Here is a 26837-nt window from a genome sequence, read left to right as displayed (position 1 = left end):
TTCTATGCTCAAGAAGTTTTTTTTAAAAAAGAAAGACCTGATGAAACAATTTTATTTACTGCAAGAGACCACATTTTGCTATTTGACACAATGTACTAAAACTGGGATAAGGGAAGAAGGAGCTACTGTATGTAGACTACTGCTATATTGCAAACATTACAAGGCTTGTGAGAATAATCTTAAAGCGCAGATAGCACTTGGCACCTAAACTATCAAAAGGGAAATGGGCTGTGAAACAGCTAATCAGTTATTTTTATCAGTTGTAGCTTTAGCTGACCAGTAAGCTCACGATGTTCTGTTTAGTACAAGCAAGGATATAGTTCATCCAAAATATCACATTATTCTGTTCTAATTCTAGAAACCCTTCCTTAGGAGCTATGTACAACGGCGTTTCTCAACCATAGCAGTTTTTAGATGTGTAGACTTCAAAATTCCCCAGCCACCTTCCCTAACTAAAAGAATAATCTGCCGGGAAGATGCTCAAATAACAAGGCCATCAACCAAAGGTGTAGTCTGCATTTTTCTTTTTAAAAATATGCACATTATGACTAAAATTCAAATAACTGTAAGCCACTGCGCAACTCCATGCAATCCAATGTGACTCTGGATTTGTTAAAAACTGCAGAATAACAACTTGTATATAGTTTAAAGATCTGGAGTTCAAAATACCGGTATAAAGGACAAAGTGCTCCAAGATACTATTACATAAACTCCCTAAATAGGCTAACAAAGAAAGGGCACAATGGAATCAATCAAAATAACTATGGATTATGCCTCAGCTTGAATTTGATCATACTTTCATTAAAAAGACTTTAAAGCCATGAAAACATGTTCTAAAGTATAGAACAAATATGCACTTTATTTTTTGTAAAGCCATTTTATATTCTGAATAGCTCAAAATAAAGATGATTCACTGACAGCAGCATCATCCAGGAAATCAAAAGCACAGAAAAATCATGTTCCTGCATCAGAAATAATGGGAAATGGCACAGACTACTATCCACGCCATAAATCTAATTACTATATACATCATACATGCATTCTCATGACTTCTAGGAAACCAATACCCAAAATAACTATCTCCTGTGAAAGGTTAACAGGTCAGAAAAGTAAGGCCATATTATATTTCATTAGTACTAGTTAACAGTTAGTTCAATTAGTTACTTCCAAAGGACAGAATATAAAATCCAACTTTCTCTTAAAGCAATTAAGCTGTACAGTATCATTCCCAGGAGCTAATGAGAAGAGTTATCTTGGTATACTATATTAAAGTACACTTTTGTCACAGAACCTCAGCAATCCTAATGATTCCTACTAACCCAAAACTGTATGATTACATGGAAGCAGAGTATAAATACCGCATAGTTACAGAGATGCAGCAGTAAGACTTTAAAGAATATCAAATTTATTTTAAATGTTAGAACAGCTATATAGTAAGATGTTTGACTGTTGATATATCACTACAGTCTTGATCACTAAAAGAAATAATTAATTTCCCAAATTTAATTTCAATTGAAAACCATTACTGAACAACATTCCTATATGGAATTGTGCCACATCCAAAATAAGGGTATTAAGAGTTTATATTCTATCTCTATGATTTATAGTAGTGTACCAAATTTAATGCATTATTCACTATCCATAGTTTCTTTTAGTTATTTGCACTAGATTAACAAAGCATCTCTAGTTTAAGATTTAATAGAGACACATTTTGATTTGAAAATGAATATGAAATATTTTATCAATCATATTTATATGGCCACCACCCCCCTCCGCACCCAAGAAGTGACTTTAGGTGGCTAAATTATTAGCACATACCAGTGTTTTTCAACCTTGGAGACTTCAACTCCCAGAGCTGCCCTGGCTGGGGAATTCTGGGAGTTGAAGTCCGCAGATCTTAAAAGTTGCCAAGGCTGAAAAACACTGGCACATATGCTATATTCATTCTCCTTCCCTGGCTTAAACAGACAACTCCTTTAACCGCAAAAACAAGAGGCTCTTCACCAAGTATTAATGTCATAGTAATAATCATATTATAAGCAAGTATTTTCCAATCACATCAAGATTTCTATCATGATCATTGGGATAAAATTAAAAGAGATCCTTAGTCATTCAAAATAAAGCTAGAGGAAGTTGATGGTTTGGTTGGGCTGCATTCACATTGTGTAGGGACATAGTACAAGGCAGGATAATGTCATTATATGAATTACAAGTTTATTAATGACATCACGGCAGCCAGAACATCATTTGACTCCTGGCTGTCCAAAAAGATGCCGATAGCTGGCAGCCTTATATTTAAACATGGAAACATTTTGCACTTCTCAAACACTCTCCCAATTTGAAAAGAGATGACTATCCTATCTTCAGGGAGACGAGGAGCAAAGCATAAACTTTTAAGTTGTTGCTCAATATTTTAAAGAAAGGAAAAAGAGGAAATGGCAAAAACAATTTTATTGCAAATCACATGAACTCCCTTCAACAGTCTGATTGACCTAACATACTTCATCTCTCATTTCTAATTTAGCTGCAACATTCTTGCTTCAATTCATGCATATGAAATAGGTTATTAGCTACTGTACTAGCTAATTATTTCCTCATTAGGTTCTTCTTTTATTTTTAAATGCACTCCATAAGATTAAAAAAAAGAAGCACATTTTAACCAGCATGCCATTTTGCTGTTGGCTCCTCAACTTCCACTCAATTTTTAGAAACCAAACTATCCAGAATGATGTTGTAAAGATACTTAAAACATTGACCTAAAAGCTTGCCAATATTTTGTTCAAATTCAGAAATCATTCTTTAGCCTGTAACGTGATGATTACATCTTCTATCCTTGTAAAACTTTCTAATTTTGCTGGACCCAATCCCTAAATACAATATTTAGGTGACCTCTTGTTATTTTTAGAATTCTCATTTCAACTGCTACTTTAGTATATTATCTACAGCTGAAATAACATACTAGGCTAATGAATGAACCAACAATATACAGTATTACAGTCCAAAACATGATTATGTAGACGGTTATATGCCTAAGAGTTGCATGTAACAGAACCAAATAATTAACAGAAAACAGAAAAAAAAAGTTCCATCCATGTTATCTAGCTAAAATATATAGAGTAGCTGGCTATAGAGAACAACAACTGATTTTTCCTCCCATGTCATCCAGCAAGTGAGCAAGCAACTTCAAAGGCATGGGCACAATCTCCACCAGGAGCAGCCTGATCGGCTACCAAGACCCAATTGCATATTTTTAAAACCTGTATAACAATATACAGAAAGAGATGTATAGAAACCATATCCATAAACACTGAAGCATGCATTCTCCTCAATAATATTGTGCCTCTAAAACTTACAGTTGAAAAATTTACCTTAACAATCTGCAGTTTCAATACAAATGAAAAAGTATTGGCAAATTCCATGTGGGAACTCCTATTTGATTAGGGCGGCTTATAAATATGATAAATAAATAATTTCCAAGCCACATCATTAGTCCAAGCCCTTTAATGCAGATGCTTATCAAACTCTCATGGCATCTAAAGTTTGATCTGAAGCCAAATTTCCAGTTCCCTAATAACCCAACTTCCCAGAACCCAACCTACAACTATTTCCTTCTTTCCAGATAAGACAGCCTTCTCCTCGGGATATTCACATTCAGCCAAAGAATAAAGCAGAATGCAACTGCTTTTGCCTGCATTGATTTCATGTTCCTTTTGCTCTTCCTCACTTCCTTCCCTCGCCTTCTAAATTAAGATCAGCTCCTCAGGACAGGAACCCATTTGCGATTAGCAGCAGTTGAAAAATAACCAATGCAGACTGACAGTTTTGTATCAATCTCACTACTAGGACGACTTGAGCTTAGGTTCATATTGAAACCCTAACATTATGATATCCCAGCCAGCCAGCAATCCACCCTAACTTACTGTTTTTCCTACTACTGTACTGTACTTTCTCCTGCAGACTCAACCCAATATCTCCATTTCTAACAGAATAGCCATGGCTCAGGGTTGAAATGTGGGATTCCCAAGCCCCCACATCTCCATTTCTTACCACCGAATCTGCAGAACTGACCTTTGCAGGCACAGATGGAATCTCATATCCCTTCCAGAAAGTTTTTTTTAATTACCATGATTGGTTGCACAATCAGCCAGATGTTTAGACTGGATTTGGCATTTCTGTCTACCTATCAAGTCTTTCCCAAGGACCTGAGACAGGTAGATGCTGTTGCTTGATGATTCAGTGCAGAAGGTCAGTTGTTCCAAGTCAAGCTGCCTTTTGCAATTGACTGATTGCAATTCTGTCAATGCCACCGATGGTGTGCAAGTGGTTCCTCCAGATGTTTTGGGGTTGCACCCAAGCCACCTATCACTATTGGTACTACCTCTGCTGTCTTTTGATTATGACAGCCAGTCGCAAGGTCAGGCAGCTGTTCAGGTTGGATTTGGCACATTTATCCACTTATGAGTCCTTCCCAAAGACCGGGGACAGGCAGATATTGTTGCTGGTTGGTGCTAAGGTATTCTCGCAGGATGTCAACTGTTTCAAGCAAAGCTGCCATTTTGCAATTGACTGATAGGGACAGCCGGTCTCACGGTCAGCCAGATGTTCAGGTGGGATTTGGCCCTTTTATCCACCTGAGTCCTTCCCAACATTGTCATTTAATATTAAAGGTATGGAGGCAAGTGGTAAGCCGATCCAAGCAAAGCTGCCTTTTGCAATTGATTTTATTATTGTTGTTATTATTGTTGTTGTTGTTCCATGCCTTCCCTACCTCTCTGAAAACCCAGTGAAGCTCCAGGACTGCACCCAAAGCCACCCCGCACACGACGTTGCTTCCCTTGCAAGAATTCCCACCATCCCCCCCCCCTCGGGAGAGATGGGGTCCTCCGGTTGCTTGCCCCCCCCCGGACGCTGCCCTCGCCCCCCGCCACGCCCGGCAGCCTTTCCGGGACCACCCCCTGCCAGGGCCCGAGCCTGGGGGGGGCGAAGGGCGGGGGCCCCCGGGCTGCCTCCCCCGCCCCTCCCTCACCTTGTCCATCAGCTTCCAGCACTTCTCGACCATCTTCTTGTCCACGGTGCCGGGCTGGTGCGGGCCGAGGTGGTGGTGGTGCGGCTGGAAGGCGTCCTTCATGAGGCCGATGAGGCCCCCGGGGCCCTTTTTCAGCGGGGCCGCCATGGGGGGGGCGGCAGGAGGCGGCGGCGGCGCCCCCGCCGGGCCCCGCGAGCGGGCTGAGGGAGCGCGGGCGGCCGAGGCGGGTCCCTTGCCGTCCCGAGGGCCGCGGCGCCCCGGCTCGGGCAGCGGCCGGACTGAGAGGGGAAGCGGCTCCACGAGCGCCGGGGACGCGCCCGACTGACGAAGAAAAGGGAAGTGGGGAGGGGGAGTAAGGGCAGGAAAGGCTGCGGCGCATGCGCGCCGGCGCGAGCCTCTCCGGGCGGAGCCTCCTGATTGGCTGGGCGGACGGAGAGGAGCGGGGGGCGGAAACAGGGCGGCGAAGGGAGGAGAGCCGAGAGAGGAAGCAAGCGGGCGCTGGGCTAGCCTCCTCGAGGGGCGGCGCGCTGCCATTGGCCGCCCAGAACGCCCCCTCCGGCGGGAAAGCTGATTCCGATTGGTCAAAGGTTTCGAGAACGGCCCTCCCCTCAGAAAAGCGGTCCTCTGATTGGTCCGTGCAAGGTAGGGGGCGGGACGCCCCGCCTTTCTCCTTTCTCTTCACGTAAGATCGGCACTGGCTCGCGAGCGGGAGGAAGCTGGGTTTAAATGGCTTGAGTCCGGTTATGCTGGCCTTCTCTTTCCTTTTCGAAGGACACCCGAGAAGTCGACCCTCCCATTCCAGGCAGGACGAGCGCATCAATCCTCGCTCTGTCCACGCCCACCCGGCGTTGGATTAGCATAGCCACGCCTCGCCGTGTTACTTTAAATGTCTAGTGCACCATATAGCCGATTGCGCATGCTCCTTGAGAGCGGACGCGGGGCGCATGCGTAGTATTACGAAACGACGCTCGCAGTGCCATAGTGAGGTTGGGCAGCCCGGCTTCTGTATCGGCGACTGCAGGGTTGAGCAACCGGTATAGAAAAGTGCAGTCGTGCAATTTACTGGCCCAGTGCAGAGCTTCTTCCCGGCGACTCTTATGAAAAATTTATAATGGCAGAAATCAAATTTCTTATTGTGTTTTAATTCTGAACCAGCTAGCTGGTAACTGGAAAGCACAGCCAAGGACAGAACAGATGCAATGCCTCCTACCTTTTGTTTCTCCAGACTGACTCCCATCATCCCCAGCCAGTGTGGCTTTTTGGGCTCCAGATTGGGGACAGCTGCCTTAAACTCAAAATTGTTTGCAAATTTATGAAAATCTGGAGCATCACGGTGCCTTCTGAGAAGGGAACAGAAGCGCATGGAAAGCATGAAAGTGGCTGAGAAAGCGGAAGTAGAGCAGCAAAAAAGAGAAACGAAGGCGCTGGGAGAAGTTTTGGAGTGTCAAAATATCTTCATTGGCCTTCCTTCGAACGACAAAGAGGAAGTGATCCAAGAGCTGGTCGGGTTTAGAGGCTGTCCTGGGTAAAGACAATGGAGAAAGATTTGAGCAAAAGAGACAACTGATCCCACCCCTCGAAGGCTCAAGGAATAGACTTCATTTTTCTCCTGAAGTCCTTCTCGAGATTCTGTATCAGAACAAGGAAGTGAGATGAACGTTTGCAAATTTCCAAGTCTTTCGTGGATGAAGGGGATTGTAACACTGGTGAAAAAGCACCTTATGCAACGGCTTCCCCAGACTGGGACCCCTTTGAGGCACTCCTTTTGGGCAATGCAGCCCTGTGGTGTCTATTCAACCATTCAAAGCATTCGAGAACCCTGTTAGATGGTCAATGGAGCAGAGTTTCTCAACCTCAGCAACTTTAAGAAAGGATGGACTTCAATTCCCAGAATGCTGCAGCCACCAAAATAGCCAATGCAATTCTAGGCTGCAGTAAGAGAGGGATAGAATCAAGATCACATGAAGTGTTTAGTACCTACTTGGTAAGACCACACTTGGAATATTGCATCCAGTTTTGGTTGCCATGATGCATAAAAGATGTTGAGACTGGAAAGAATGCAGAGAAGAGCAACAAAGACGATTAGGGGACTGGAGGCTAAAGTATGTGAAAAACAGTTGCAGGAATTGGATATGTCTAGATAAAGAGAAGGACTAGGGGTGACACTTTTGCAGTCTTCCAATATCTAAGGGGCTGCCACAAAAAAGGGGGTCAACCTATTCTCCAAAGCACCCGAAGGCAGGACAAGAAGCAAAGGACGGAAACTAATCAAGGAGAGAAGCAACCTAGAATTAAGGAGAAACTTCCTAACAGTGAGGACAATTAACCAGTGGAACAGCTTGCCACCAGAAGTTGTGTGTGCTCCATCATTGGAGATTTTCAAGGAGGGACACTAGACAGCCACTTGTCTGAAATGGTATCGGGTTTCCTGCTTGAGCAGAGGGTTGGACTAGAAGACCTTCAGGGTCCCTTCCAACTCTGTTATTCTGTTAATACTGTCAAAGGTAACTGAATACGTCATAAGTGAAATCTCTTGAGTTCAACCAGGGCATTTCAAAGATGCATCCATGTGGCTTTTCTTGGTCAAACAAACAAACAATAACCCCTGAATTTCTCTGCTTAGTTAATAACTTGAGGATTTCCTGGTGCTCTTCAAGTCTTCCAGATCTGCCGGACTCTGCTGTGGAGAGGACCTTCAGTAGGACCAACACAATGGCCCAAACTCTGCAGATCTTCAACACTCTGGGCAGAAAATTGGAACAAGCCAGAGGGTAAGGAAGTGAATTTTTAAAAATAGGCTAAGGGCTTTAGCTGAGAAGACGGAATCTGGTCCTGCTGTCTTAATTTAATTTGTTGCTTTTTTTCTCCCCTCCCTGCAAAAAAAAAAGGAAAAAGAAATATTGAAACAAAACATTTGGCCCGAAGCTCAAACTCCTTTCTTTGCTGATCAGTTCAATGCTACTGTGCACTGAACTCTTTTTTGCTAAGCTTTCCTTGGTCACCATGGCAGCCAAGGAGGGCTGTTGCCATGCAACACAGAAAAAACACAACTCAGATTTCAGGGAGGGACATGCTAAAATCCAGATGCTTTTCCAGTCCCTTTGCATATTGGATGCTTCTGCTGTCGCTATAGACGTTTGCAATTTTATGGTGGAAAAAAACTGTCGCCACCTGCAAAGACCTCATTTTTTCTACCAGGTTTGGGACACACATCTGAATTGCTACACCGGTTGAAGTACCAAGGAGTGCAGAGCGTGAATTTCTGCAAAAAATTGGGAGTGTTGCGCAGGCTTAGTCTTCCCGAGGATGCCTCTTCCGAAGAAAGGAAAAGTGAAAAAAACAAGGAAGCAAAAGTCCTCAGCTCTAGGTAAAGTTTGGTGCAGCCGAGCAAAGAACTTTAGATTTGCAGGCAGAGTTTTTCCTTTATATTCCTTCCGTGGAAAGTATTATACAAGAATACAAACCAAACTTTTGCAGAGAGTACGAGGAAATGAAATCAAAACCAACACAAAACAGTTGCTTATTTTGTATACTTGGGAGCAAGACTGTTAAAATTTGAAAATCCAAGACAAACTCTATACAAAAACACCTGGCTTAGCTTAAAATTATTTTTTTCATCATGTGTCACTGAAAAAAAAATGGGTTGCATTAGTGTTCTACTTAAATTTGTCATTTTCACTTTGAAGGAAGAAAAGCTAACATTACAGAAGTTATTTATGTGACTTGTTAAAATATTTCTCTGTGTCCAATGTCGTATTCTTCCCATAATGTTGAGCACTGAAATAATAATGTGTAACTCAAAGGAAATGGAATAATATTAACAGTTTTTCCTGCATCCCATCCCTCTTGGTTTGTTAGAAATTCCCTGGTACTTCAGGCTCCCGTTACTATATGTTTGACTGAGGCTTTGATTCTATGAAATGCCTTCTTGGATGTGTTGTGTAAGGCTTATAAGGTTGACTTTTAACCGAATACCAAGTATGAGGAATTTCATCCTTCATATTTCTTCAGGATTTGTTCTCATTCTTCCCTCCTTTCCTTCCAGGTGAGGAGAGACACAAAAAGGCATCGCTGGAGGCCGACGCACTTAAGCAGCTCTTGGGTGAGGAGAGCTCGATAGTTGTGCAAGGTTGTGGAAAACAGAGTGAGCAGTCGAGGTGGCGTAGCTTTGGGAGGGGAGCAGGATGTTTGGAACTTCATTGCTTTCTGCAATAGTCTAAGACACACACCCCTCCCCCGCCATTTGAAAGCCACTTAGGTATATAGGTGGTCTTTGACTTCCCACCATAAGTGAGCCTGGAATTGTGGTCATGCCAGTTGTTCAACACGTGACCAACCCAGCAAGGAAGATGGTCATTAAGTGAATCCATTGTTAATGAGTCCATTGTCCCAATAGACATTTGTTGCCAGAAATCAGAAGGAAAAAGCTGGTTTCCAGCAAAAAAAAATACGGAAGTTGCGATCACATGACTACGAGACACAGCGAACGGCTGTAAAAATGCAAGCTGGCTACCAAATGCCCAAAATGTGATCGCGTGACCTCAGATGAGGGTGACTGTCAGAACCTCAAATCCAGGTCATAAGTGGAAATAAGCAGAAATCCCTGATAACTTTGAACAGTCACTGAACTACCAGTCATAACTCGGGGACGACCTGTAGTGGCGCAGGCATCCGGCTAGAAATTGGGAGATGGTGAGTTCCCGCCTTGGGCTCAAAGCCAGCTGGATCACCTTGAGCCAGTCGCTTTCTCTCAGCCCTAGGAAGCAGGCAATGGCAAGCCACTTCTGAAAAACCTTGTCAAGAAAACAGCAGGGACCTATCCAGGCAGCCTCTAAGAATTGGACGTGGGGGGGGAAAATGCCCAATAACAAAGCATTTTCAAGAATCCGCCAGGATACATCCCTTAATTTTAATGCATCATGCTGATAGAGGATTCATTGTTTTTATTAAGAAACCGGAGACAGAAGATTTTAAGAAAAGACTCGACTATATGTATGTATATTTGGCCAAGTGTCCCCTACAAAAAGATTGAAATCAAGAAGGAGCTTTTTAGATTGCAACCGAAGATATGGTTACTCCACCTCAAAACGGGACGATTAAAACATCTTCGTAATTGGACAGAATTCCCTGAAGAGGTGCCTGGAGGCTCGGGAGAAGAGTGTACAGCCTGGAGATGTGCACTGGCCTGGCTAGAACTAAAGACCACATGGAAAAATGGGGGGGGGTCTGTTCCTCCCTGAGGACAAAGATATTTACTGTGAATGTGGCACTATTCAAACAACTATCCATCTTTTCCAGTGGGACCGAGATTTATTTTTATTTTATTTTTTAATTCCATTTATATCCCGCCCTTCTCCGAAGACTCAGGGCGGCTTTACAAACTTAGCAGTAGCCTTCATTCTATGTATATGCCTGCTTATTAGGGCTTTCACACACACACCCCCAAGCGGCATTATTACAAAGTCAGCTTAATTGCCCCCAACAATCTGGGTCCTCATTTTACCTACCTCGGAAGGATGGAAGAACAGAACGATTTGCTACTCAGAAATATCTCTGCCATTAATGTGGCCTGGTACTGGGCTGGAAGTGTACAAATCTATAGTTCATTAAAGCTGTTATTTTTTAAAAAAAAATAATTTCCCCTTTTCAGGTTCCTGAGTTTCTGACACGAGACGGGGCCAAATAGTGAAATGGCTTCTTTGTCCTTTTGCCTTGCAGTTCTCCAGAGAGACATGGCCAAACAAGCCATGATTGACAGGGAAGGATTCAGGCAGAGACTGACTGAGCTGGAGAGAGACCTGGAGGCAGCCCAGAAAGACAAAAAGGATATTTATGAAGGTTATTTGGGGGGAGGTGGGCGGGACTGCTGCCTTGATCATTGCTTGCAGAAACCAATTCTTTCCTTTCCCAGAAATGGAACTGGCAGTTGGATGGAAGATGCCTTGACAGCTTAGCTCTTTAATTGCTCTGGGGGATCCACTTGATCAAAAAGTTTAGGGAAGCTCTCCTAAGAAAGTGCATCTCCTAAAAGCAATTATCAAGAAATATGTGAAGATTTTTCTGAGAATGACTGTTCTAAGAAGTTCTTCAGTGTCAATAATATTCTTTAAGGTTGCACAGACTTGGGATGTGTTCATTATTACGAAGAAGCCAGAACCCATTCTCCACAGTCTAGCTATTGATGTGCGTCTTGTCCACTTGTGCCCTCTTTTAACTTTTAGTTAGTCTCAACCGTGGCAACTTTAAGATGCTTGGACTTCTGGAACTCCCAGAATTCCCCAGCCAGCAATTCTGGGAGTTGAAGTCCACCCATCTTAAAGTTGCTGTGATTGAAAAACACTGGTTAAGGGATTAGATTTATGCCCTGCTATACCTTGGTTTCTGTGAATAGACATCAACCACGATCCTGCCCATGAATCTCATGTTCTAGGAAAACCTTCAGCTTGGTACATTTCAAAGGGGGGGGGATTTGTATTGCAAGCCACCCATTCCTACTAGTTAGAAGGTAGATTTTGGCTGATGGGTTTGTGATGTAGAGAATCAGTTTATCTTGAGGAGACTCCAAGCCTCTTCTCCCTACACATCATCACCCAAAAAAGAGCTAGAGAAGATAAAACTCAATCAAAATTTCCTTCCATAGGGTGCTTGGCTCTTCGAGGCCCCATTTTGCCTTCAACCCAACCTCTCTGCCTTGTGATCGGAAGGGGCCTATCCGTTTAGGTTACTGTACACTCAAGCATCACACTTGGATGCTACAAAAATAGCCTCTAGGAGTCTAGGGGTGACTAAGGGTTGAATCTTCCCCCTGATGCCGCTTCCATTTCTTCCCTCCCTTTCAGAGATGATTCGTCAATATCAGCAGTTTCAGCGCCAGACTGACACCCAGATACAGCGTTTGGAAGCTGAAAAGCAGAACCTGCAAGAACAACTTGGTATTTACACAAACGTTTGGCCTTACCGAAGGTGACACCGAAGGGCTGTGGCCATTCAAGGCTGCTGTTAGGAAGAAATAAAGGAAATAGCTGTACCCACTTTCTTGCATCTTTTAAACATTATTAGCAGTTGGGATAGGAATCTGCAGTTTCTCCCCTGGGATTGTTCTGTGTAAACTCTTAGAATATTGACCCTAGCCAAACAAAACTGCAGTTGCAAAATGTTTCCCTGCTGCAGAATTCAGAATTTCTTCAGGCAGAGCGTCTGTGGGTTTTGTTTTTTTCTTCTGCTCAGAACAAGATAACAAAAGAGGCCTCCCAATGCACTTTTGTTCAGGGAGAAGGCAGCAGAGATAATAATATGTGTCCTTCCCAGCTAGTATTAAAGAAGATATTCTGAACCTATTTTTTAAAAATTAATAATAATTTGAGGTGAGTGCATCAGACTAGGATATCATCTATAGGAATAAAGTCCAGGTTTTGCCCCATTTGAAAAATAAACCATGCCATTTTTTTAAAAAAATGTACTTATTTGACTTGCACCTGTCAAATCTTCTTAGCAACACTAGAAAATGATTTATCGCTGTTGTTAACTGCAAAATTTTTGAAGGTGCCCAATCTTGGGATAACTTTGGAGTCTCACCTCCGAGTACTGAAGGCCCTGGGGCAGTGTTTCGCTGCTTTAAGTTGTGTGGACTTCAACTCCCAGAATTCCCCAGCCAGTCATATCCTGACAACCTGCTCCAACATTTGATCCCAGTGTGGACCCCATCTAGATGTATGGAGTTGACTAGAGCAATATCTCTCAACCTTAAGCAACTTTTAAGATGTGTGGACTTCAGCTCCCAGAATTCCCCAGCCAGCCATTGGCTCAGCTCTCTTCCACTCTCCCTCATCTTGTTCTCTATTCCCACCCACCTCATTTGTCCTCGGCAGCTGCCTGCCAAAAAAAACTGCAGTGGAGTGAAGAGGCCCGAGCAAAGATTTCGGAGGAGAAGGACAAAGCTGTGGCCGAGATGCAGCAGAAGGCCGAGGAGATGGAGAAGGAGTGTGAGAGAATCCTGCACGTGAGTCGGGGATGGGAAGGACATGGATTCTGGCCCAGCCAAGAACATAGGGGAGGAGACAACATGTTCAGCATTGCTCGTTACCAAAGTTTCAGGAAAGAGAGAGAGAGGTAAATATTCCCACGATTGCTCATGTTAAACTATTCTTGACAAGAGTATGTACTTCTGTGGGTTATAGGTTACTCTTCAACATGACAATAGTCAAAATTATTGGGCAACGTTCTTCGTCTCATCACCCTATTGAAGCAGATAAATTGATTCGTTGGCTTGCATTTTTTTCCCCTTAAAATCCTTATGCCTGAAAAAAAGCACTGAGATCTTTCCTGCCATCACTCGGCATGTCTGTTTGGCCCACAAATGAGCCATCTGGCTTCCCAAACCTCCCAAGACATTTTCAGAGGGGAAGTTCTCAGGTAACATGAATGCAAACAACCCAGCACCTCTCTCTCTCTCTCTCTCTCTCTCTCTCTCTCTCTCTCTCTCTCTCTTCCTTCTGCCCTTTGGACGTTCAGTCAGAGACCACATCTAATCCCTTGATTTGATGCCTTCCCTGTTCTTACTTCCTTTCAATAGGATAGTTTGGATCAGGTGCTTTCCAAGCTACAAACCGCCAAACAGGGCTGGGAGACCGAGGCTGCCCTCATCCATGCAAAATATAAGGATATGCTGAAAGAGTTTGGACTGAACCCGCTGGAGATCTGAAGCAGCGTTCAAGCAGAGCTAAGGTCTGTCTCCTTATCTTCCCTGGGGTCTCATATTGCCACAGACGTTAAAATGTACCTGTCAAGGTTCCAACTGATGAACCCAGCTGAGCAAGCACCGTCATGACCATCCAATCTCTTGATGCAAAACTTTATTGAGTACATCATTTCGGCACAGATGAAAGCAGAACAAGCTCTGGTTATGTCCCACGCAAACCGCTATAATTAAAGTATACAATCGAGTGTCAAAATATTGTTATGAGAAAGTGTCTTCTGTGGGTTGGCAAACACCTGCTGAAATGTCCTTGGTTCACACGGGTGGACTTCACGTCGTCTGGAGCCTGCATTCCACTTCCCCCCTCTCCTCCCCCCAGTGCGTTGGCAAGCCAAGAAGCAGTAAGGGTGGAAACATCATATTCATTCTTCAAGCTTGACAGTATGGTTAGAAGGGAATATTTCTAGCTCAAGGTTGAACTGTGGGGTCCTTGTTGCTCTCTGAGCTTGGTGGCTTTCTTGCTGACATTTTCTTACCAATCGGCCATCAGCAGACACATGGAGATAAACACTTGTACATACCAATCAAGGAAACAAAAAAGAAACAAAGATGTAAACTCCTCCTCACCAGCAACCAATACCCAGATAAAAAGAGATTAACATCAAGGTTAACATAGACCAACAACCAAGCCACAAACAACACCCCAATTAAGGAGCTACCAACTCAGATAAACGAGCTGACGGGAAACAACAGCCTAATCAAGGACCATGGAGACCAGTCCCACCAATGCTGACAGGGCAAGCCACCTGTGTATAAACAGAAAGCAGACCCCACTCCCTTCTAGCACTGATGATGTTCCCTAGTTGGGTCCTGAAAAGTCTGCAAGAAAATAGCCAAGTTCAGAGTGCACCAAGGACCACACACAATAAAATACGGAGTTATTAATCAACATTGCTCAGCATTTAACCCACCACATGAAAACATGTGTTTTTTTTAATTTGAGCTGGTTTAGTGTCATGTGTGAAGTTGGTCTCTGTGCCTTGCAACAAGCCACTCTTAGAGCAAACTATGGTTTAGTGTGGCGGGTGAATCCAAACAATCCAGTCTTTAAGGGTACTTTCCATCATTAACGAACTCCTTTCTTAGGCAGCAGGAAGGAAGGAAGGAAGGAAGGAAGGAAGGAAGGAAGGAAGGAAGGAAGGAAGGAAGGAAGGAAATTCCAGATCGGGTAGTCCAGGGGTAGGCAACCTTGGCTCTTTTATGACTTGTGGACTTCAACTCCCAGAATTCCTGAGCCAGCCATGCTGAGGGGAAAGAGAGAGGTTTCCATGCTTGGCCATGCTGGCTCAGGAATTCTGGGAGCTGAAGTCCACGAATCATAAAAGAGCCAAGGTTGCCTACCCCTGGAGTAGTCTGTTGCCTCTTTCACTTTTCTGTTTCAGAAGACATTCATTCCCGTTTAACAGGGCTGAGGCTGTAATCCTGTACTCTTCAGGGTGTACCCCAAGAACAGGAGGTGCTGTGCATCTCCACGCAGAAAAAGATCTTGGAGAGGGGCTCGGGGATTGGAAGCCCCTTCCCTTACCCTCTGCCAACATTCACAGTCTGTTTTACGCAAAACTGATGGGGTTGATTGTCAGAAAAAGGAAAAAGGAAGACCAGTATTTGATTTTATTGGTTCCAGTAGAGCAGGGACCTCCAGTCTTGGCTGGCTGGGGAATTCTGGGAGTTGCAGTCCACAAGTCTTAAAAGTCGCCAAGGTTGGAGACCCCTGCAATAGGGGGAATATTTTGATGGAGGGAGATAGAGCCAGAAGGAAGTGGTCAATGATCTTCATCCACATCCCACTGGTAGAAATCAAGTAGAGATGCCGTCACATCCAGATAGGACGTCCTCATTAGCTTCTCACTTCCCGCACCTTCGTTTTTTAAAAAAATCTTGCCCAAAAGAACTCCCCCACCATGGCCCTGACTCGCGTATTCCATCCATCTGACCATGGTCTGATCTGAATCTTCGTCCCGGTTGCGAAGTTCTGCAGGAGTCATTTTGAGTGCCGAGACAGATTGACACGGAAGGCAGAAGAAGGCCTGGAAAAGTTGTCTTGGGGAGCTGAGATCAATTTGCGATGCTGGAAAGGTAGGGAAAGGTGCTCATTTTTTCCGTAAAGACCAAGGAACCATCTTTAGAAGGCCTGGCTGAACCCATCATGGTCCTGTGTGGAACAAGGAGAAGCTCGGTCATGTTTCCAAAGACGATCCCAGAAAAAGAACGCCAAACAAATCCCACTTTGGTGGTCTATCCTCAAAATGTAAAAGGTGATGTTAGGCTGGAGAAAGTCAGGTCACCGACTTCATAGAAAATTGAAACATATGAAGAATGGTTGCAGGAATTGGGTATGTCTAGTTTAATGGAAAGAAGGACCGTGTGTGTATGTGTGTGTGTATGTGACATGATAGCAGTGTTCCAATATCTAAGGGGTGCCACAAAAAAGAGGGGGGGTCAACCTATTTTCCAAAGCACCTAAAGGAAGGACAAGAAATTTCCTGACAGTGAGAACAATTAATCAGTGGAACTCCTTGCCTCCAGAAGTTGTGGGTGCTCCATCACTGGAGGCTTTTAAGAAGAGATTGGACAAGCATTTGTCTGAAACGGTCTAAGGTTTCCTGCTTGAGCAAGAAGCAAGGTCCCTTCCAATTCTGTTATGTTCCGTTAAGACTTGCTAGGACTTCTTACCTCTCTGGGGAAGGTCCATGGGGTAGGGTCAGGTTGCCCAGTTGGGCCTATATTGCTAGAAATTTGACCGTGACGTGGTATCAAAGTGGGCCAGCTTTGTTCCTGAAGAATGCCAGGAGAAGTAGAGCCACAGGTGATCAGAAAGCTTGATGGGAAGTCTTCTTCATCATAGAAGACCAAAGGAGATACTCCAACCTGGAATGTAGACCCAAGTCAAGAATTGGTGCGTTGCCAACAAATCAATCAGTCAATTCCTAAAACCAGCTTTTAAAATTTCTTATTGTCTCATGGGGTGGAGTCAAGTCTAGCCCATCTTAAGTACCCCGCACGTTCATAAACACACTGTCCATGTGCATCATTTTTACACCAGGCAACATGTTTGCCTGGAGAATCCTACTGAGTTGTAGTTTAATGGAGAACAATGGGATTTCTTTGCTTTCCCAGTCTGAGTGTATAACTCCATGGAGAAATGCCACTTCAACTTACAACTCTTTGTGTAGTGTCCATTCAAAATGGGAAAAAGTGACTTACTACATTTGGTGCAGCATTCCCCCCAATCACATGATCAAAATAGGGTAGGGTCTCCTGCTTGAGCAGGAGGCTGGACTAGAAGACCTCCAAGGTCCCTTCCAGCTCTGTTCTCAATTGAAATTGAAAATTTGGGTTACTTGGTAACCGGTATGTATTTACCAGCTGGGGTCATAAATTGCCATCAGTGATCTTCCTTAGAGGCTTCCGACAAGGAGAAGTTAAGGATTGCCTGATTCATTTAACAACTGCAATAATTCGCTTAAGAACCCTGGCAGAAAAGGTCATAAAGTCAGGCAGCGCTCACTTAATAACCAGCTTGGTTAGCCAAAGAAACTCTGGTCCCAACTGTGATACAAGCCGAGGACTCCCTAGACAGAAGTATATGGAACACAGATTATATCTGCACAAAGATCCCCCAGGTGATTTCTGCGTATTATTATCTACATGTTTCTGGGAAGAGAAATAATCTTGACTCGTCTACCGTATTGTAGAACTTGCTTCCTTCTGAGTCGATGACCAGGAGAGTCGCCCGCTGGTTGTCAGAACGGATCCTTGACACCACCTCCTGGTGGTCAAGGTCTTCGACAGCCTCGCCGTTCACCGCCAGCAGACAGTCACCTTCTCTCATCCCTGCCCTTTCAGCTGGGAGCCCAGTGTCCAGGTCTCTCAAAAATTGGGCTGCAAGTCAAAGAGAGGAAAGACAGGAGAGGCCGTGCGTGAAATTATTCCAACAGATGACAGCTAAGAACTTCCAGGCACCAGATTCCAAATTTTCTCCAAGATACAAACTTCTGATCCTCTTTTCCACATCAGTTGATGATTGGGCCATGAGCGCTTCTACCTAGACCAGTGTTTCTCAACCATGGCAACTTGAAGATGGGTGGACTTCAACTCCCAGAATTCCCCAGCCAGCCATGGCAGCCAATTTCCCATGGTGGCTGGGGAATTCTGGGAGTGGAAGTCCACCCATCTTCAAGTTGCCACGGATGAGAAGCACTGGCCTAGAAGCTAGTTGAAATGTTTTTCTCCATCTTCATCTGACGGGCATGCTTTTTCTCACAAAGCAGCCCAACCTACTTGGAAGGAAAACTAGAGATCTGCTAAAGAAATGGGATCCAGCTTCCTCCACCATTGATCTAAATCTGGCTTTCCCAATCTTGTGGGTCCAAGTTGGCCGGATACAGCTCCCAACTCCTAGCCTGTATGGCTGGGTTGTCAGAAGTAACCCAAGATAGCTGTCATCTTGTAGCCCAGAGGTCTTCAAACTCGGCCCTTTTATGACTCATGGACTTCAACTCCCAGAATTTCTCAGCCAGGCATGCTGGCTGAGGAATTCTGGGAGTTGAAGTCCATGAGTCATAAAAGGGCTGAGTTTGAAGACCCCTGTTGTAGCCTATAATCCTTCTGCCAATTGTGTGTGGACATTGGCTTGATCCTCACTTGCTGGGAAGCTGGAAGACAAAGCTTCAGAGTGGAAGAAGCAGAAAGAACAATGGTTGAGCATCTTCTCAAAAGTCACTTGATTCATATTTTTAGGAGAAGCTATACAGGTAGTCCTTGACTTACGACCATAGTTAGGACGAGAATTTCCTTGGCTAAGCAAGGTTGTTAAGAGAACCTCATCCAGTTTTAAGACCTTCTTTGCCCTGGTTGTTAAGGGAATTACTGCAGTTGTTAGCCGTTAAGTGAATCGAGCTTTCCCCATTGATTTTGTGGGTTGGAAGCTAGCTGAGAAGGTCCCAAATGGCGATCACATGACCCAGGGATGCTGCAACCGTCATAAACACATGCTGATTGCCAAGGCAACAGATTTTGATCATGTGACACGGGGATGCAGTGATGTCACAAATACAAGGACCGGTCCCAAGTCCCGTTTTTCAAAGTTGTAATTTTGACTGGACACTAACCGTACGGTGGCAAGTCAAGGACTAGCTTTAATGGAGCCTGCAATGGAGATGGCTTACCCCTCTTCCCTGAGCTGGATTTTTCTTCTTTCATCAAGAAGCCATATCCGTCTTCTCCTCGCTTCATCTGAAGCTTCCTCACTTGGAACGGAACCCAGGAGGCATCAGCCAGGCTGGCTGTAACCTTAACACCACATTGTCGGTACGCTGCTTCCGACTGGCCATCCATCACCAGGAGCCCCATGGGGCTGCTGCTCTGTTTGATCTGAATCCAAATAGGAGAGAGAGAGAGAGAAAAGGCAACAATGATCAAACGTCCTCTTGAGGACTAGTTCTAGACAGGGTTGGGAAATTATTTGGCCACGAAAGGAGAAGGGGCTGCGTAAAAACACCCAGAGGATGGCCAGGGTAAAGTTTTGGGAGGAGGAAAAGTGCTCTCTTTAGTCCAGAATCATTGACTTCATCCAGTCAAGACCCAGGAAAGAATTACTCACTCCTTCCTCTGGTGCAGAGAAAACCAAGCAGAAGAAACTTTTATGGAGTAGGGAGTGGGAAGTTCTTCCGTGACCAGATATGGAGGCCATGTGGCCCACAATACATACAGCGTGATCTCCACCAAAAGAAGGTGGAAAGTTCTAACCTCCATCCTAGAGGTAGGGTGAGATGGAACGTAAGAGACTGGCACTTAATAAATCTCAAAGTACGTTGCGTTGGTAGAACCTTTTGGTTGAGTTGTGCAGTTGTCCAGGTCTTCACACTGACGCCATTGAGTTCCACCAGCCAGGAACCATGCGGCACCCCTGCTTTCTGAGCTGGCCCATTCTGCAGCACGGAGAGCTGGAATATGCCGGTCACACCTGCCCAGAAGGACCACAACATCAAGAGAAAGCCTTGTGAAGGAAGAGAATTTGCACCCTTGAAAACAACCAGCTTTCCTAGATAGCTTCTTCCCTCTACCAGCGAGAGACAGACAGACAGACAGACAGACAGACATTCAAGACAGCTAATATAAGCAAACTAGGCCTGTTGCGCCTTAGCATAAAAAACCCAATTATAGCATTAAGATTAGATTAAAAGTCCTTCCAGTTTCTAAGAGCATCTAAAGATTTTAGAGGACTTTTTGTGGATTTTTTTAATCCTGAGGCATCTCTAATGGAGAACTACCAGGAATGTTGACCAGCTACAATGTGGGAGATTCTGGCAGAGGGAAGCTGTGACTAATTATTTATCTGCAAGGTTGTCCTTTTCTGGCCCAAAGTAAAGGACATAAACCTCTCCTCTTTCATGGAAAAAAACCTGGCTGGGCATCAGCTGACCCTTCCATTGGCACCAGTTTGAAGCCCATATCAGCTGAGCTTGGGGGCAGAAGCGGTCATCCCAAGGGAGAGGAAGGCCAGGCCAGACCTTGTCTCAGCACGTCTCTCTTTGGAGATGTCTGGTCCTGCCTCATAGGATCCACTGCTTATTCTTTGGCTGCAATGCCTCCATTCTCTTTCCATTCCTCTAGCTGGTCCTGCCCCTTGCATGACCTGCAGGTCAAATGTGAATCTAGCAGCAGAAACCAGATGCATAAATAACCCAACACAGACCAAGAGAGGGCAGAATCTTTTTAAGTTAACAGTGCAAAGCCACAAGCACAAACAGAGAGAGGCAGAAACGACTTCTGCTGCTATACCTTCTGGAGCCGACACGCCGAAGCCAAAGCCGCTCGGGCCTTTGGAAACACAGCACAGGCGTGGCCTGCCATAATTGGACAAAAGCTGGCTGAGCTCTCGCTTCAGAGCTTTGGCTACCTCGTAGGTGTTCCCTTCCAGGACAGTGAGCAAGACCTGCTTTGAGCTACTCTTGATCTTCCAGATCACCTGGCAACGAGACGAGACACAGAGAGAGAGAGAGAGAGAGACATCTGGAAAGGGAAAATCAAATGTCAGAAGCTGACAATCTGCTCCGACATTTGATCCCAGCGTAGTCACCATCTAGATCAGGGTTTCCCAACATTGACCACTTTTAAGACCTCTGTATTTCAACTCCCAAAAGCCCCCTGCCAGCATGTTCCGATAGGGACACCATCTAGATCAGGGCTCCCCAAACTTGGCAACTTTAACACTTGTGGGCTTCAACTCCCAGAATTCCTCAGTGGGGAATTCCGGGAGTTGAAGCCCACAAGACTTGGCCAAGTTTGGAGAGCCCTGATCCGAGATGGATGAAGTTGACTACAGCTGTGTTTCTCAACCTTAAGTAACCTTAAAGATATGGACTTCAACTCCCAGAATTCCCCAGCCAGCATTGCAGTCCACGTGCCTTAAAAGTTGCCAAGGCTGTGAAGCTGTTCATTTGTGAGACTTGTTTAATTTTGGACAGGTGGGCCCCCAATATACCCAGATCAAAGCAGGAGAGCCATCAAAGCCTTACCCGAAGATAACCCATGCCTTCAACATTAACTCCGTTGACCTCAAGGATTCGGTCTCCATCCCGGAGGCCTCTACGGTAGGCCAGCCCTCCCGGTGTCACCTTCCGCACGATGGGGCACAACCCTCCAGCCTCCTGACACAATGAGAAGCCCAGGCTCTCAGCACCAGCTTTCCTCAGCAAACAGAAGCGTAGCTGGGAAGCGCCTTCTGGTTCTAAGGGAGACAAAAGGGGCGTCTCTTTTCAAAAGGCCTTGGCTGAGGAGGGTGGACCTTTGTATTGGGAAGACTGAAAATGAAGGAGAAGGATAGGCTGAGTGAAAGGACTCCGAGTTCTTTCTATCAGGGGTCCCCAACCTTGGCCACTTTAAGACCTGTGGACTTCAACTCCCAGAATTCCCCAGCCAGGAGGCTGGGAATTCTGGGAGATGAAGTCCACAGGTCTTAAAGTGGCCAAGGTTGGGGACCCCTGCTTTTTATCATGCAGAGATGCCAGGGGAAGTCTATCTGTAAGCAAGGCAGTCTGTTGGCTCTTCCTTACTATTAACTCAAGGAGCCGTCACATCTGTTCCAGATGATTCCAAGGAGATGTGAGTCCCAGAATAATGACACGTGCAGAACCACCACTGTGGAGTTCTTGGTGGTCTTTCAGCCTGATTGGTTTTTTGCAGATGTCTCACGACCCACCTAGGGAACTTCATCAATGCTAATGTTGATGATGAGAGCACGGATGATGTTCCCGAGTTGGATCGTGAAGCGTCTGCATGAAAATAACTAAGATCAATAACGCCGTCATCTCCTCCTCCCCCTCCCCCTCCCTTCTAGCACCGGTGAGGTCATCTAGTCAGGTCATGAAACGTCTGCAAGAAAAGCACCAAGCTCAGAGAGCACCAAAGACCCCGCAATTCTCCTCCTCCTCCTCTTCTCCATTCCACAAACCCCCTTCCCTTCTAGCACTGATGATGTTACCTAGCCAGATCATGTAATGTCTGCAAACCCCCCCCCCTAAACTCAGAGAGCACCAAGGACCCCATTGCTTAATCCTGAGCTACAGCAATTCTGTTACAATCCCTTATGAGGGCCTTCCTTGGAGGCTGAACCCTTGAACCCACTTCCCATCACACGCTATCAATTCCTTGTCTTGAGTCCCGTCTAGCAGAAGGCTCAGAACTTGGTCGTGACCTTTGCAAAGAACTTGGAAGGGAGCTCAGTTGAACGCTGGTTGAGAGGGAACCCAGGGAGAAGGAAGAAGCATCAGCTTGCAGACGAACGTTGTCTGGTGGAAAAGTTTGGGCAACCCATTTGCCAAACAGCCTCAGGAAAACACCAGCCCTTCCTTTCCCACCCACAGGCTGCCGCTGCCAGCCCTCTTGTTACCGGAATCCTCTGCCAGGGATAAGGCGGGATTATCAATTCCTTCTTTCGGGTTAAATTCAAATTTCCTGCAAGAGAGGAAAAAGAAGGAGCATTTCAAAGTTTGAGAGGCAGGTGCACACAAGACAGGTCCAAAAACTCGAGATGGTGGCCACAGCAATGGCATCAAAGCTCTACCTGCGGGCCAAGCCACAAACAAGCAGAGTTTGGTCACATCCCCATGGCCCCCATCTCAACAGTTTCTCATCACAGTTTGCAGACACCCTGGCTGAAAAGCCACCAAAATGGAAATATTTTCTTATTTCTTTGATGGTTAGTGTTCCTTAATTCTGGAGCATGTCATCAGAAGAATGGAATGAAATGGAATTCTTTATTGGCCAAATGTGATTGGACACACAAGTAATTGGTCTCCATTGCATATGCTCACAGTGTACATGTAAACAGCAACTAACAGGTCATCGATCGGAACTACGGTACTAGACAGCATTTCACTGAGGTTGCCATCTGCGGTGCCATCTTTAACGGATGGCTTTAAGCTTGGCCAACCATCAACCCGTCCCATCAACTTGTTTGTGCAAACTGGCCTGCATGCACAGTGGAATTTCACATGGTGGGGAGGGAGGGGGAGAGAAAGAAAAGTTGGTAGGTCTGCTGGTTTTGCTTGTGCCTGCCCCCCACCTCCCCCAGCTTGGCACTTACATGGTTGACTCCGTGGTGTCCTGGAGCCCTGTAAAAGCAAGGCCTAAGCATGAGCCAGGGCTGTCTCACACCGACACAGAGACCCTCCCTCCCAACCCAAAGCCCCCAAGATCCCCTCCCTGGTTTAGGGGTCAGACGTGTTCATTTTGCTTTGGGAGGAGATTCCAGAGCATTTTGCAGTTTTACCCCCCTTGGGTTGTAATTCAACAGAGCCAATGGCTGGGATGCACCCACCACAAACCACCATCTGGTTTGGTTTGGGTTAAGGCTGACTGAGCTGCGTGATCCAGGCTGCAGTTGTTGAAACCAACTGTGTCTTCACATGCAACGGGTTGAACCATGCTATGATTCATATGTGAAATTAGAGGAAGGCTTGGTTCACAGTCTTGTTCTTTCCACCCTTAATAAGGAGAGGAACTTGACTTCGGCACGTCTACTCTTTGATCTTGCAAGCTACTGTAGTCCCCAAATGGCTTGCAGGTCTGGATTAGCCAGTATTGGGGGCAGGGGGGAGAGAGAGAGTGAGAAGCATGGGGTCTGCATTGCCTCCTCACAGCATCCTCACCGAATACAATTTTGATTTTGGGTTTTGCTGATTAGGTAGGTTTGTTGTTGTAAAAATGGCTAGTGCCAACTGGTTACATAAAAGTGAAACGTTGGGGTTTTATGTTACCATCTTGTTCTACTGCACCGGAAGGGAGTTGGGAGTCAGTGCTTTTCTTTTTCGTTTCATCTTTTCCTCCTTGACCAATTGTGGAAAGGGTGAAGAGGTGAAGAATACGAAGGTGTAGGGGAACCACCCACGGAAGGAGAGAAGCTCCCCGCCACCACTAAACATGATGTTCCAGTTCAGAGCCCATTTGCGAGAGGAAACATTCAAAGTCTAATGTTTAGGTCCATATCTGCTGTTCCCCAAGGGAAGGCAAGCCAATCTGGCAAGAATCTTGTAAAGCAGTGATCCACCGTAAAGAGAGCATTCTCGGAGTGGTTCTGACTGCTTGCGGCCGACTGAAGAGGCGATAAGAGGGTTAGAGTTAGGGCTACTTTGGGCATACATAATGCATGCCAAACTCTTGTTCCTCAAAGGGAGATTTTTCTTTTACTGTCACAGAAAGATTTTTATTTTTTTTGCTCGCCATCAGTGAGGTGGTGAGGAAGGAGCCTGGAGCTGAGGGGGTAGCTGAAAAAGAGGTGATTCCCCACTTTCTCCCATTTGCTTCTTGACAGAGCAAAAAGGAAGTCTTCCCCTTGTTGGACTCTGGAGGCAGGAGAAGCCATGAAACCAGAATAACAGAGTCGAAGGGATCTTGGAGTTCTTCTAGTCCGGGGGTCTTCAAACTTGGTTCTTTTCTGACTTGTGGACTTTCACAAGTCATAAAAGGGCCAAGTTTGAAGACCCCTGTTCTAATCCAACCTTCTGCCCAAGCAGGAGACCCTAGACCAGGGGTAGGCAACCTTGGCTCTTTTATGACTCGTGGACTTCAACTCCCAGAATTCCTGAGCCAGCCAAGACACAACACGAGATCCCAGGGATCAGAACTGAACCTAAAGATCACGATCTCATCCTCAAGGCTCATCCCATTCTTCTCGAGTTTCAGGCAACAACAACAACAGCAGACACAATTCATCCTAAAGAGCGCATTTTTAGGAGCAAGAAACACGTGATGAATTTCAATTTCTTTCCAGAAGTGGCTTTCAACACTATCAAATGGGCAGGAACCATCAGGAGCTGAAACTGGGGCCCAAGGGACTCACCCAAGGGGAGCAAAGAGGTTTGAATAGCTGGACAAGATTCTTGTCCGCTGGATAATATCCAAGCTGCCAAAACCCAATGTGTTTTTGAAGCACCCTTGTTGTAGTTCACTGTTAAGATTACCGATGTAGCAAGATCATTAACGCTGGCCAGATAATCATCTCTTCCTCCACCCTGTTAAGCAAAGCAAAACTAGGTGGAGAAGTTTGGACTGAGAGCAGGAAATTTATTCCTGGATTTAATTGATGCAATGGTGGCTCTGTTGATTGACAACAGCAGCACAAGGAGGAGGGGAGGGCGGGGGAGAACCTATGGCCCAATTTAGCTTGGCTTGGGGGATCGTTCCAGGGATTAAACGTCTACCTTCTTGCAACCTCTGCGGTCCTGCTGGGAGCAAAACACTGGCAGACTCTCCTTCTGTATTTCGACAGCCTCGGATTTAAAGTTCCCTTAGAAGAAGGGGCGATTTTTAAGGCTTGTTCAACATCAGGTTGCAAAGAAATAGATGGTTATGAATGCCTTCAAACAGCAGGGCTGTTTGCTCTTTTCAGTTGGGTGTCAAACCCAGAAACACGCTCAGACACAGAAAACGAACGCGCGAGAGAAAGACTTGCGTTCCCAGGAACCTCTGGAGAGGTTGATGGTGGTTAGTCACAGTCACCACTCGATAACCCTCCGTTCCTCCAGGTCCCTCACCCGCTAAGTAAGAAACCCAGCCCTAGGGGTGCTCTCTGCTGCTCAGCCCCAGACCACTTACCCTTTTTCTGCTTCATGGCTGCTCCCACTCTGAAGTCCAAGGTCCGGGGCGAGGTGGCAGCTTAACCTGAGACGTTTAATATTTAAACAGCACAAGAATCTTTTTCTCAACGTCGCTTCCTTCTTCCCCGAAGTCAAGCAGAGTGTAAAAAATAGCTTTTTCATTCCTGCAAGGGACCTTCAGCTGGGTTCGGCAGCTGGGGGTTCTGGGATCCGGAGGTGATGGGACAGGCGAGGGGTTTGCATGCCAAGCGAGCAGCGAAGAAAGTGTGAATTGCACATCTCGAAAAGGCTCTGCTCAGGTCTGTTTGCATTATGCATCTGTCATCTGGACGTCACCAGGTTTGTGTGTGAATGTTTTTCATTTTTTCAGAGAAGTGATGAATGAGGGTGATAAATAAAACTGGTGAATAATATTCTCAAGCTGAGTCTTTGACGCAGGAAAAAAATTATTTTAAGACCAACTTCTTTTGCTCTTTGGCAAACGTTCAGGTTTCTTTTCAGAGGAAGGTGGCTTGTCCTTCTATTTAAGGTTTTGTTTTGTTTTTTGAACAATCGGCAAGGAGGTATTACCAATCAGCGGTGCGTTTAAATAATGCAACAAACGGGGAAATTACAATGTAAAACATTAGCTGGAAGTTTATTTTAATGCCTTTGTTACAACCGGGAAATGTATATTCTTGGCTACTCCTCTGGAATTCAGCAGTTGTGTGTGCGCTTGCGCTTATGAGTGCAACTGGAACCAAAGTGAAAGCGTTCGCAACAAACCCACCTTGTTTGTCCCTGGTAGTTGGCATTTCAAGATAGACTGCCCCTCGACTGGCAGGCTCTGTGCAAACTTCAGAGCTCAGAGACATCAAGGATCAGTCTTCTCAAAAAATGTTTGCCAAACCTGCTTCCGCTCAGTAGAACAATCTTAGTCCATTCTGTATGAAACAGTCCTTCAAATTCTCACCTT

At 45.4% G+C, this 26837-nt stretch overlaps 3 protein-coding genes across 8 annotated transcripts in view; 1 reads left to right on the top strand and 2 right to left on the bottom strand.

Moving 5' to 3' along the window:
* Positions 1-5329, bottom strand: part of CBL (Cbl proto-oncogene) — a 31235-nt gene extending 25906 nt beyond the window's left edge. For all 4 annotated transcript variants that reach the window (XR_014027225.1, XR_014027226.1, XM_081333773.1 and 1 more), the window contains exon 1: positions 5027-5329. Coding sequence is in view for 2 of the 4 variants with exons in the window: in XM_081333773.1 (XP_081189899.1) it covers positions 5027-5173 (147 nt within the window). In the remaining 2 variants the exon portion in view is untranslated. The remainder of the gene's footprint in view (positions 1-5026) is intronic.
* Positions 5330-6183: 854 nt separating this feature from the next.
* On the top strand, positions 6184-14819 carry DRC12 (dynein regulatory complex subunit 12 homolog). Of its 3 annotated transcripts, none has more exons than XM_081334105.1 (8): positions 6184-7010; positions 7684-7797; positions 8225-8393; positions 9072-9128; positions 10745-10864; positions 11866-11958; positions 12895-13025; positions 13599-14819. In XM_081334105.1, the coding sequence occupies exons 3-8, from the start codon at positions 8333-8335 to the stop codon at positions 13725-13727; spliced, it is 591 nt and encodes a 196-aa protein (XP_081190231.1). In that variant the 5' UTR covers positions 6184-7010; positions 7684-7797; positions 8225-8332; the 3' UTR covers positions 13728-14819. The 3 variants fall into 3 exon arrangements, with proteins under 3 accessions (XP_081190231.1, XP_081190233.1, XP_081190232.1); XM_081334107.1 differs by having other exon boundaries at positions 7650-7797; XM_081334106.1 differs by having other exon boundaries at positions 6184-7797.
* A 567-nt stretch (positions 14820-15386) lies between these two features.
* On the bottom strand, positions 15387-26125 carry NHERF4 (NHERF family PDZ scaffold protein 4). Its single transcript, XM_081334104.1, has 10 exons — positions 25881-26125; positions 23371-23398; positions 22675-22739; positions 21302-21513; positions 20565-20751; positions 19610-19746; positions 18950-19154; positions 17467-17663; positions 16455-16649; positions 15387-15933 (listed from the first exon to the last, which is right to left on the bottom strand). Exons 1-10 carry the CDS (start codon positions 25894-25896, stop codon positions 15904-15906), a joined length of 1272 nt encoding a protein of 423 aa, XP_081190230.1. The 5' UTR covers positions 25897-26125; the 3' UTR covers positions 15387-15903.
* Between the last annotated feature and the right edge of the window lie 712 nt (positions 26126-26837).

The sequence above is a fragment of the Vipera berus genome (genome assembly GCF_964194415.1).
Source record: "Vipera berus genome assembly, chromosome: 8".
Lineage (NCBI taxonomy): Eukaryota > Metazoa > Chordata > Lepidosauria > Squamata > Viperidae > Vipera > Vipera berus.
This window is presented reverse-complemented; position numbering and strand designations above follow the sequence as displayed.

What these genes read in the sequence shown, in the direction of transcription:
- NHERF4 (XM_081334104.1), bottom strand. An exon ending in GACACCACGGAGTCAACCAT is followed by an intron (nt 22,740 to 23,370) that starts GTAAGTGCCAAG and finishes CCTCTCTTGCAG; the next exon opens with GAAATTTGAATTTAACCCGA. An exon ending in ATCCAGCTCAGGGAAGAGGG is followed by an intron (nt 17,664 to 18,949) that starts GTAAGCCATCTC and finishes TTTGACTTGCAG; the next exon opens with CCCAATTTTTGAGAGACCTG.
- DRC12 (XM_081334105.1), top strand. Translation starts at nt 8,333, where the DNA reads ATGCCTCTTCCGAAGAAAGGAAAAGTGAAAAAAACAAGGAAGCAAAAG. An exon ending in CAAAAAGGATATTTATGAAG is followed by an intron (nt 10,865 to 11,865) that starts GTTATTTGGGGG and finishes CCTCCCTTTCAG; the next exon opens with AGATGATTCGTCAATATCAG. An exon ending in AGTGTGAGAGAATCCTGCAC is followed by an intron (nt 13,026 to 13,598) that starts GTGAGTCGGGGA and finishes TCCTTTCAATAG; the next exon opens with GATAGTTTGGATCAGGTGCT.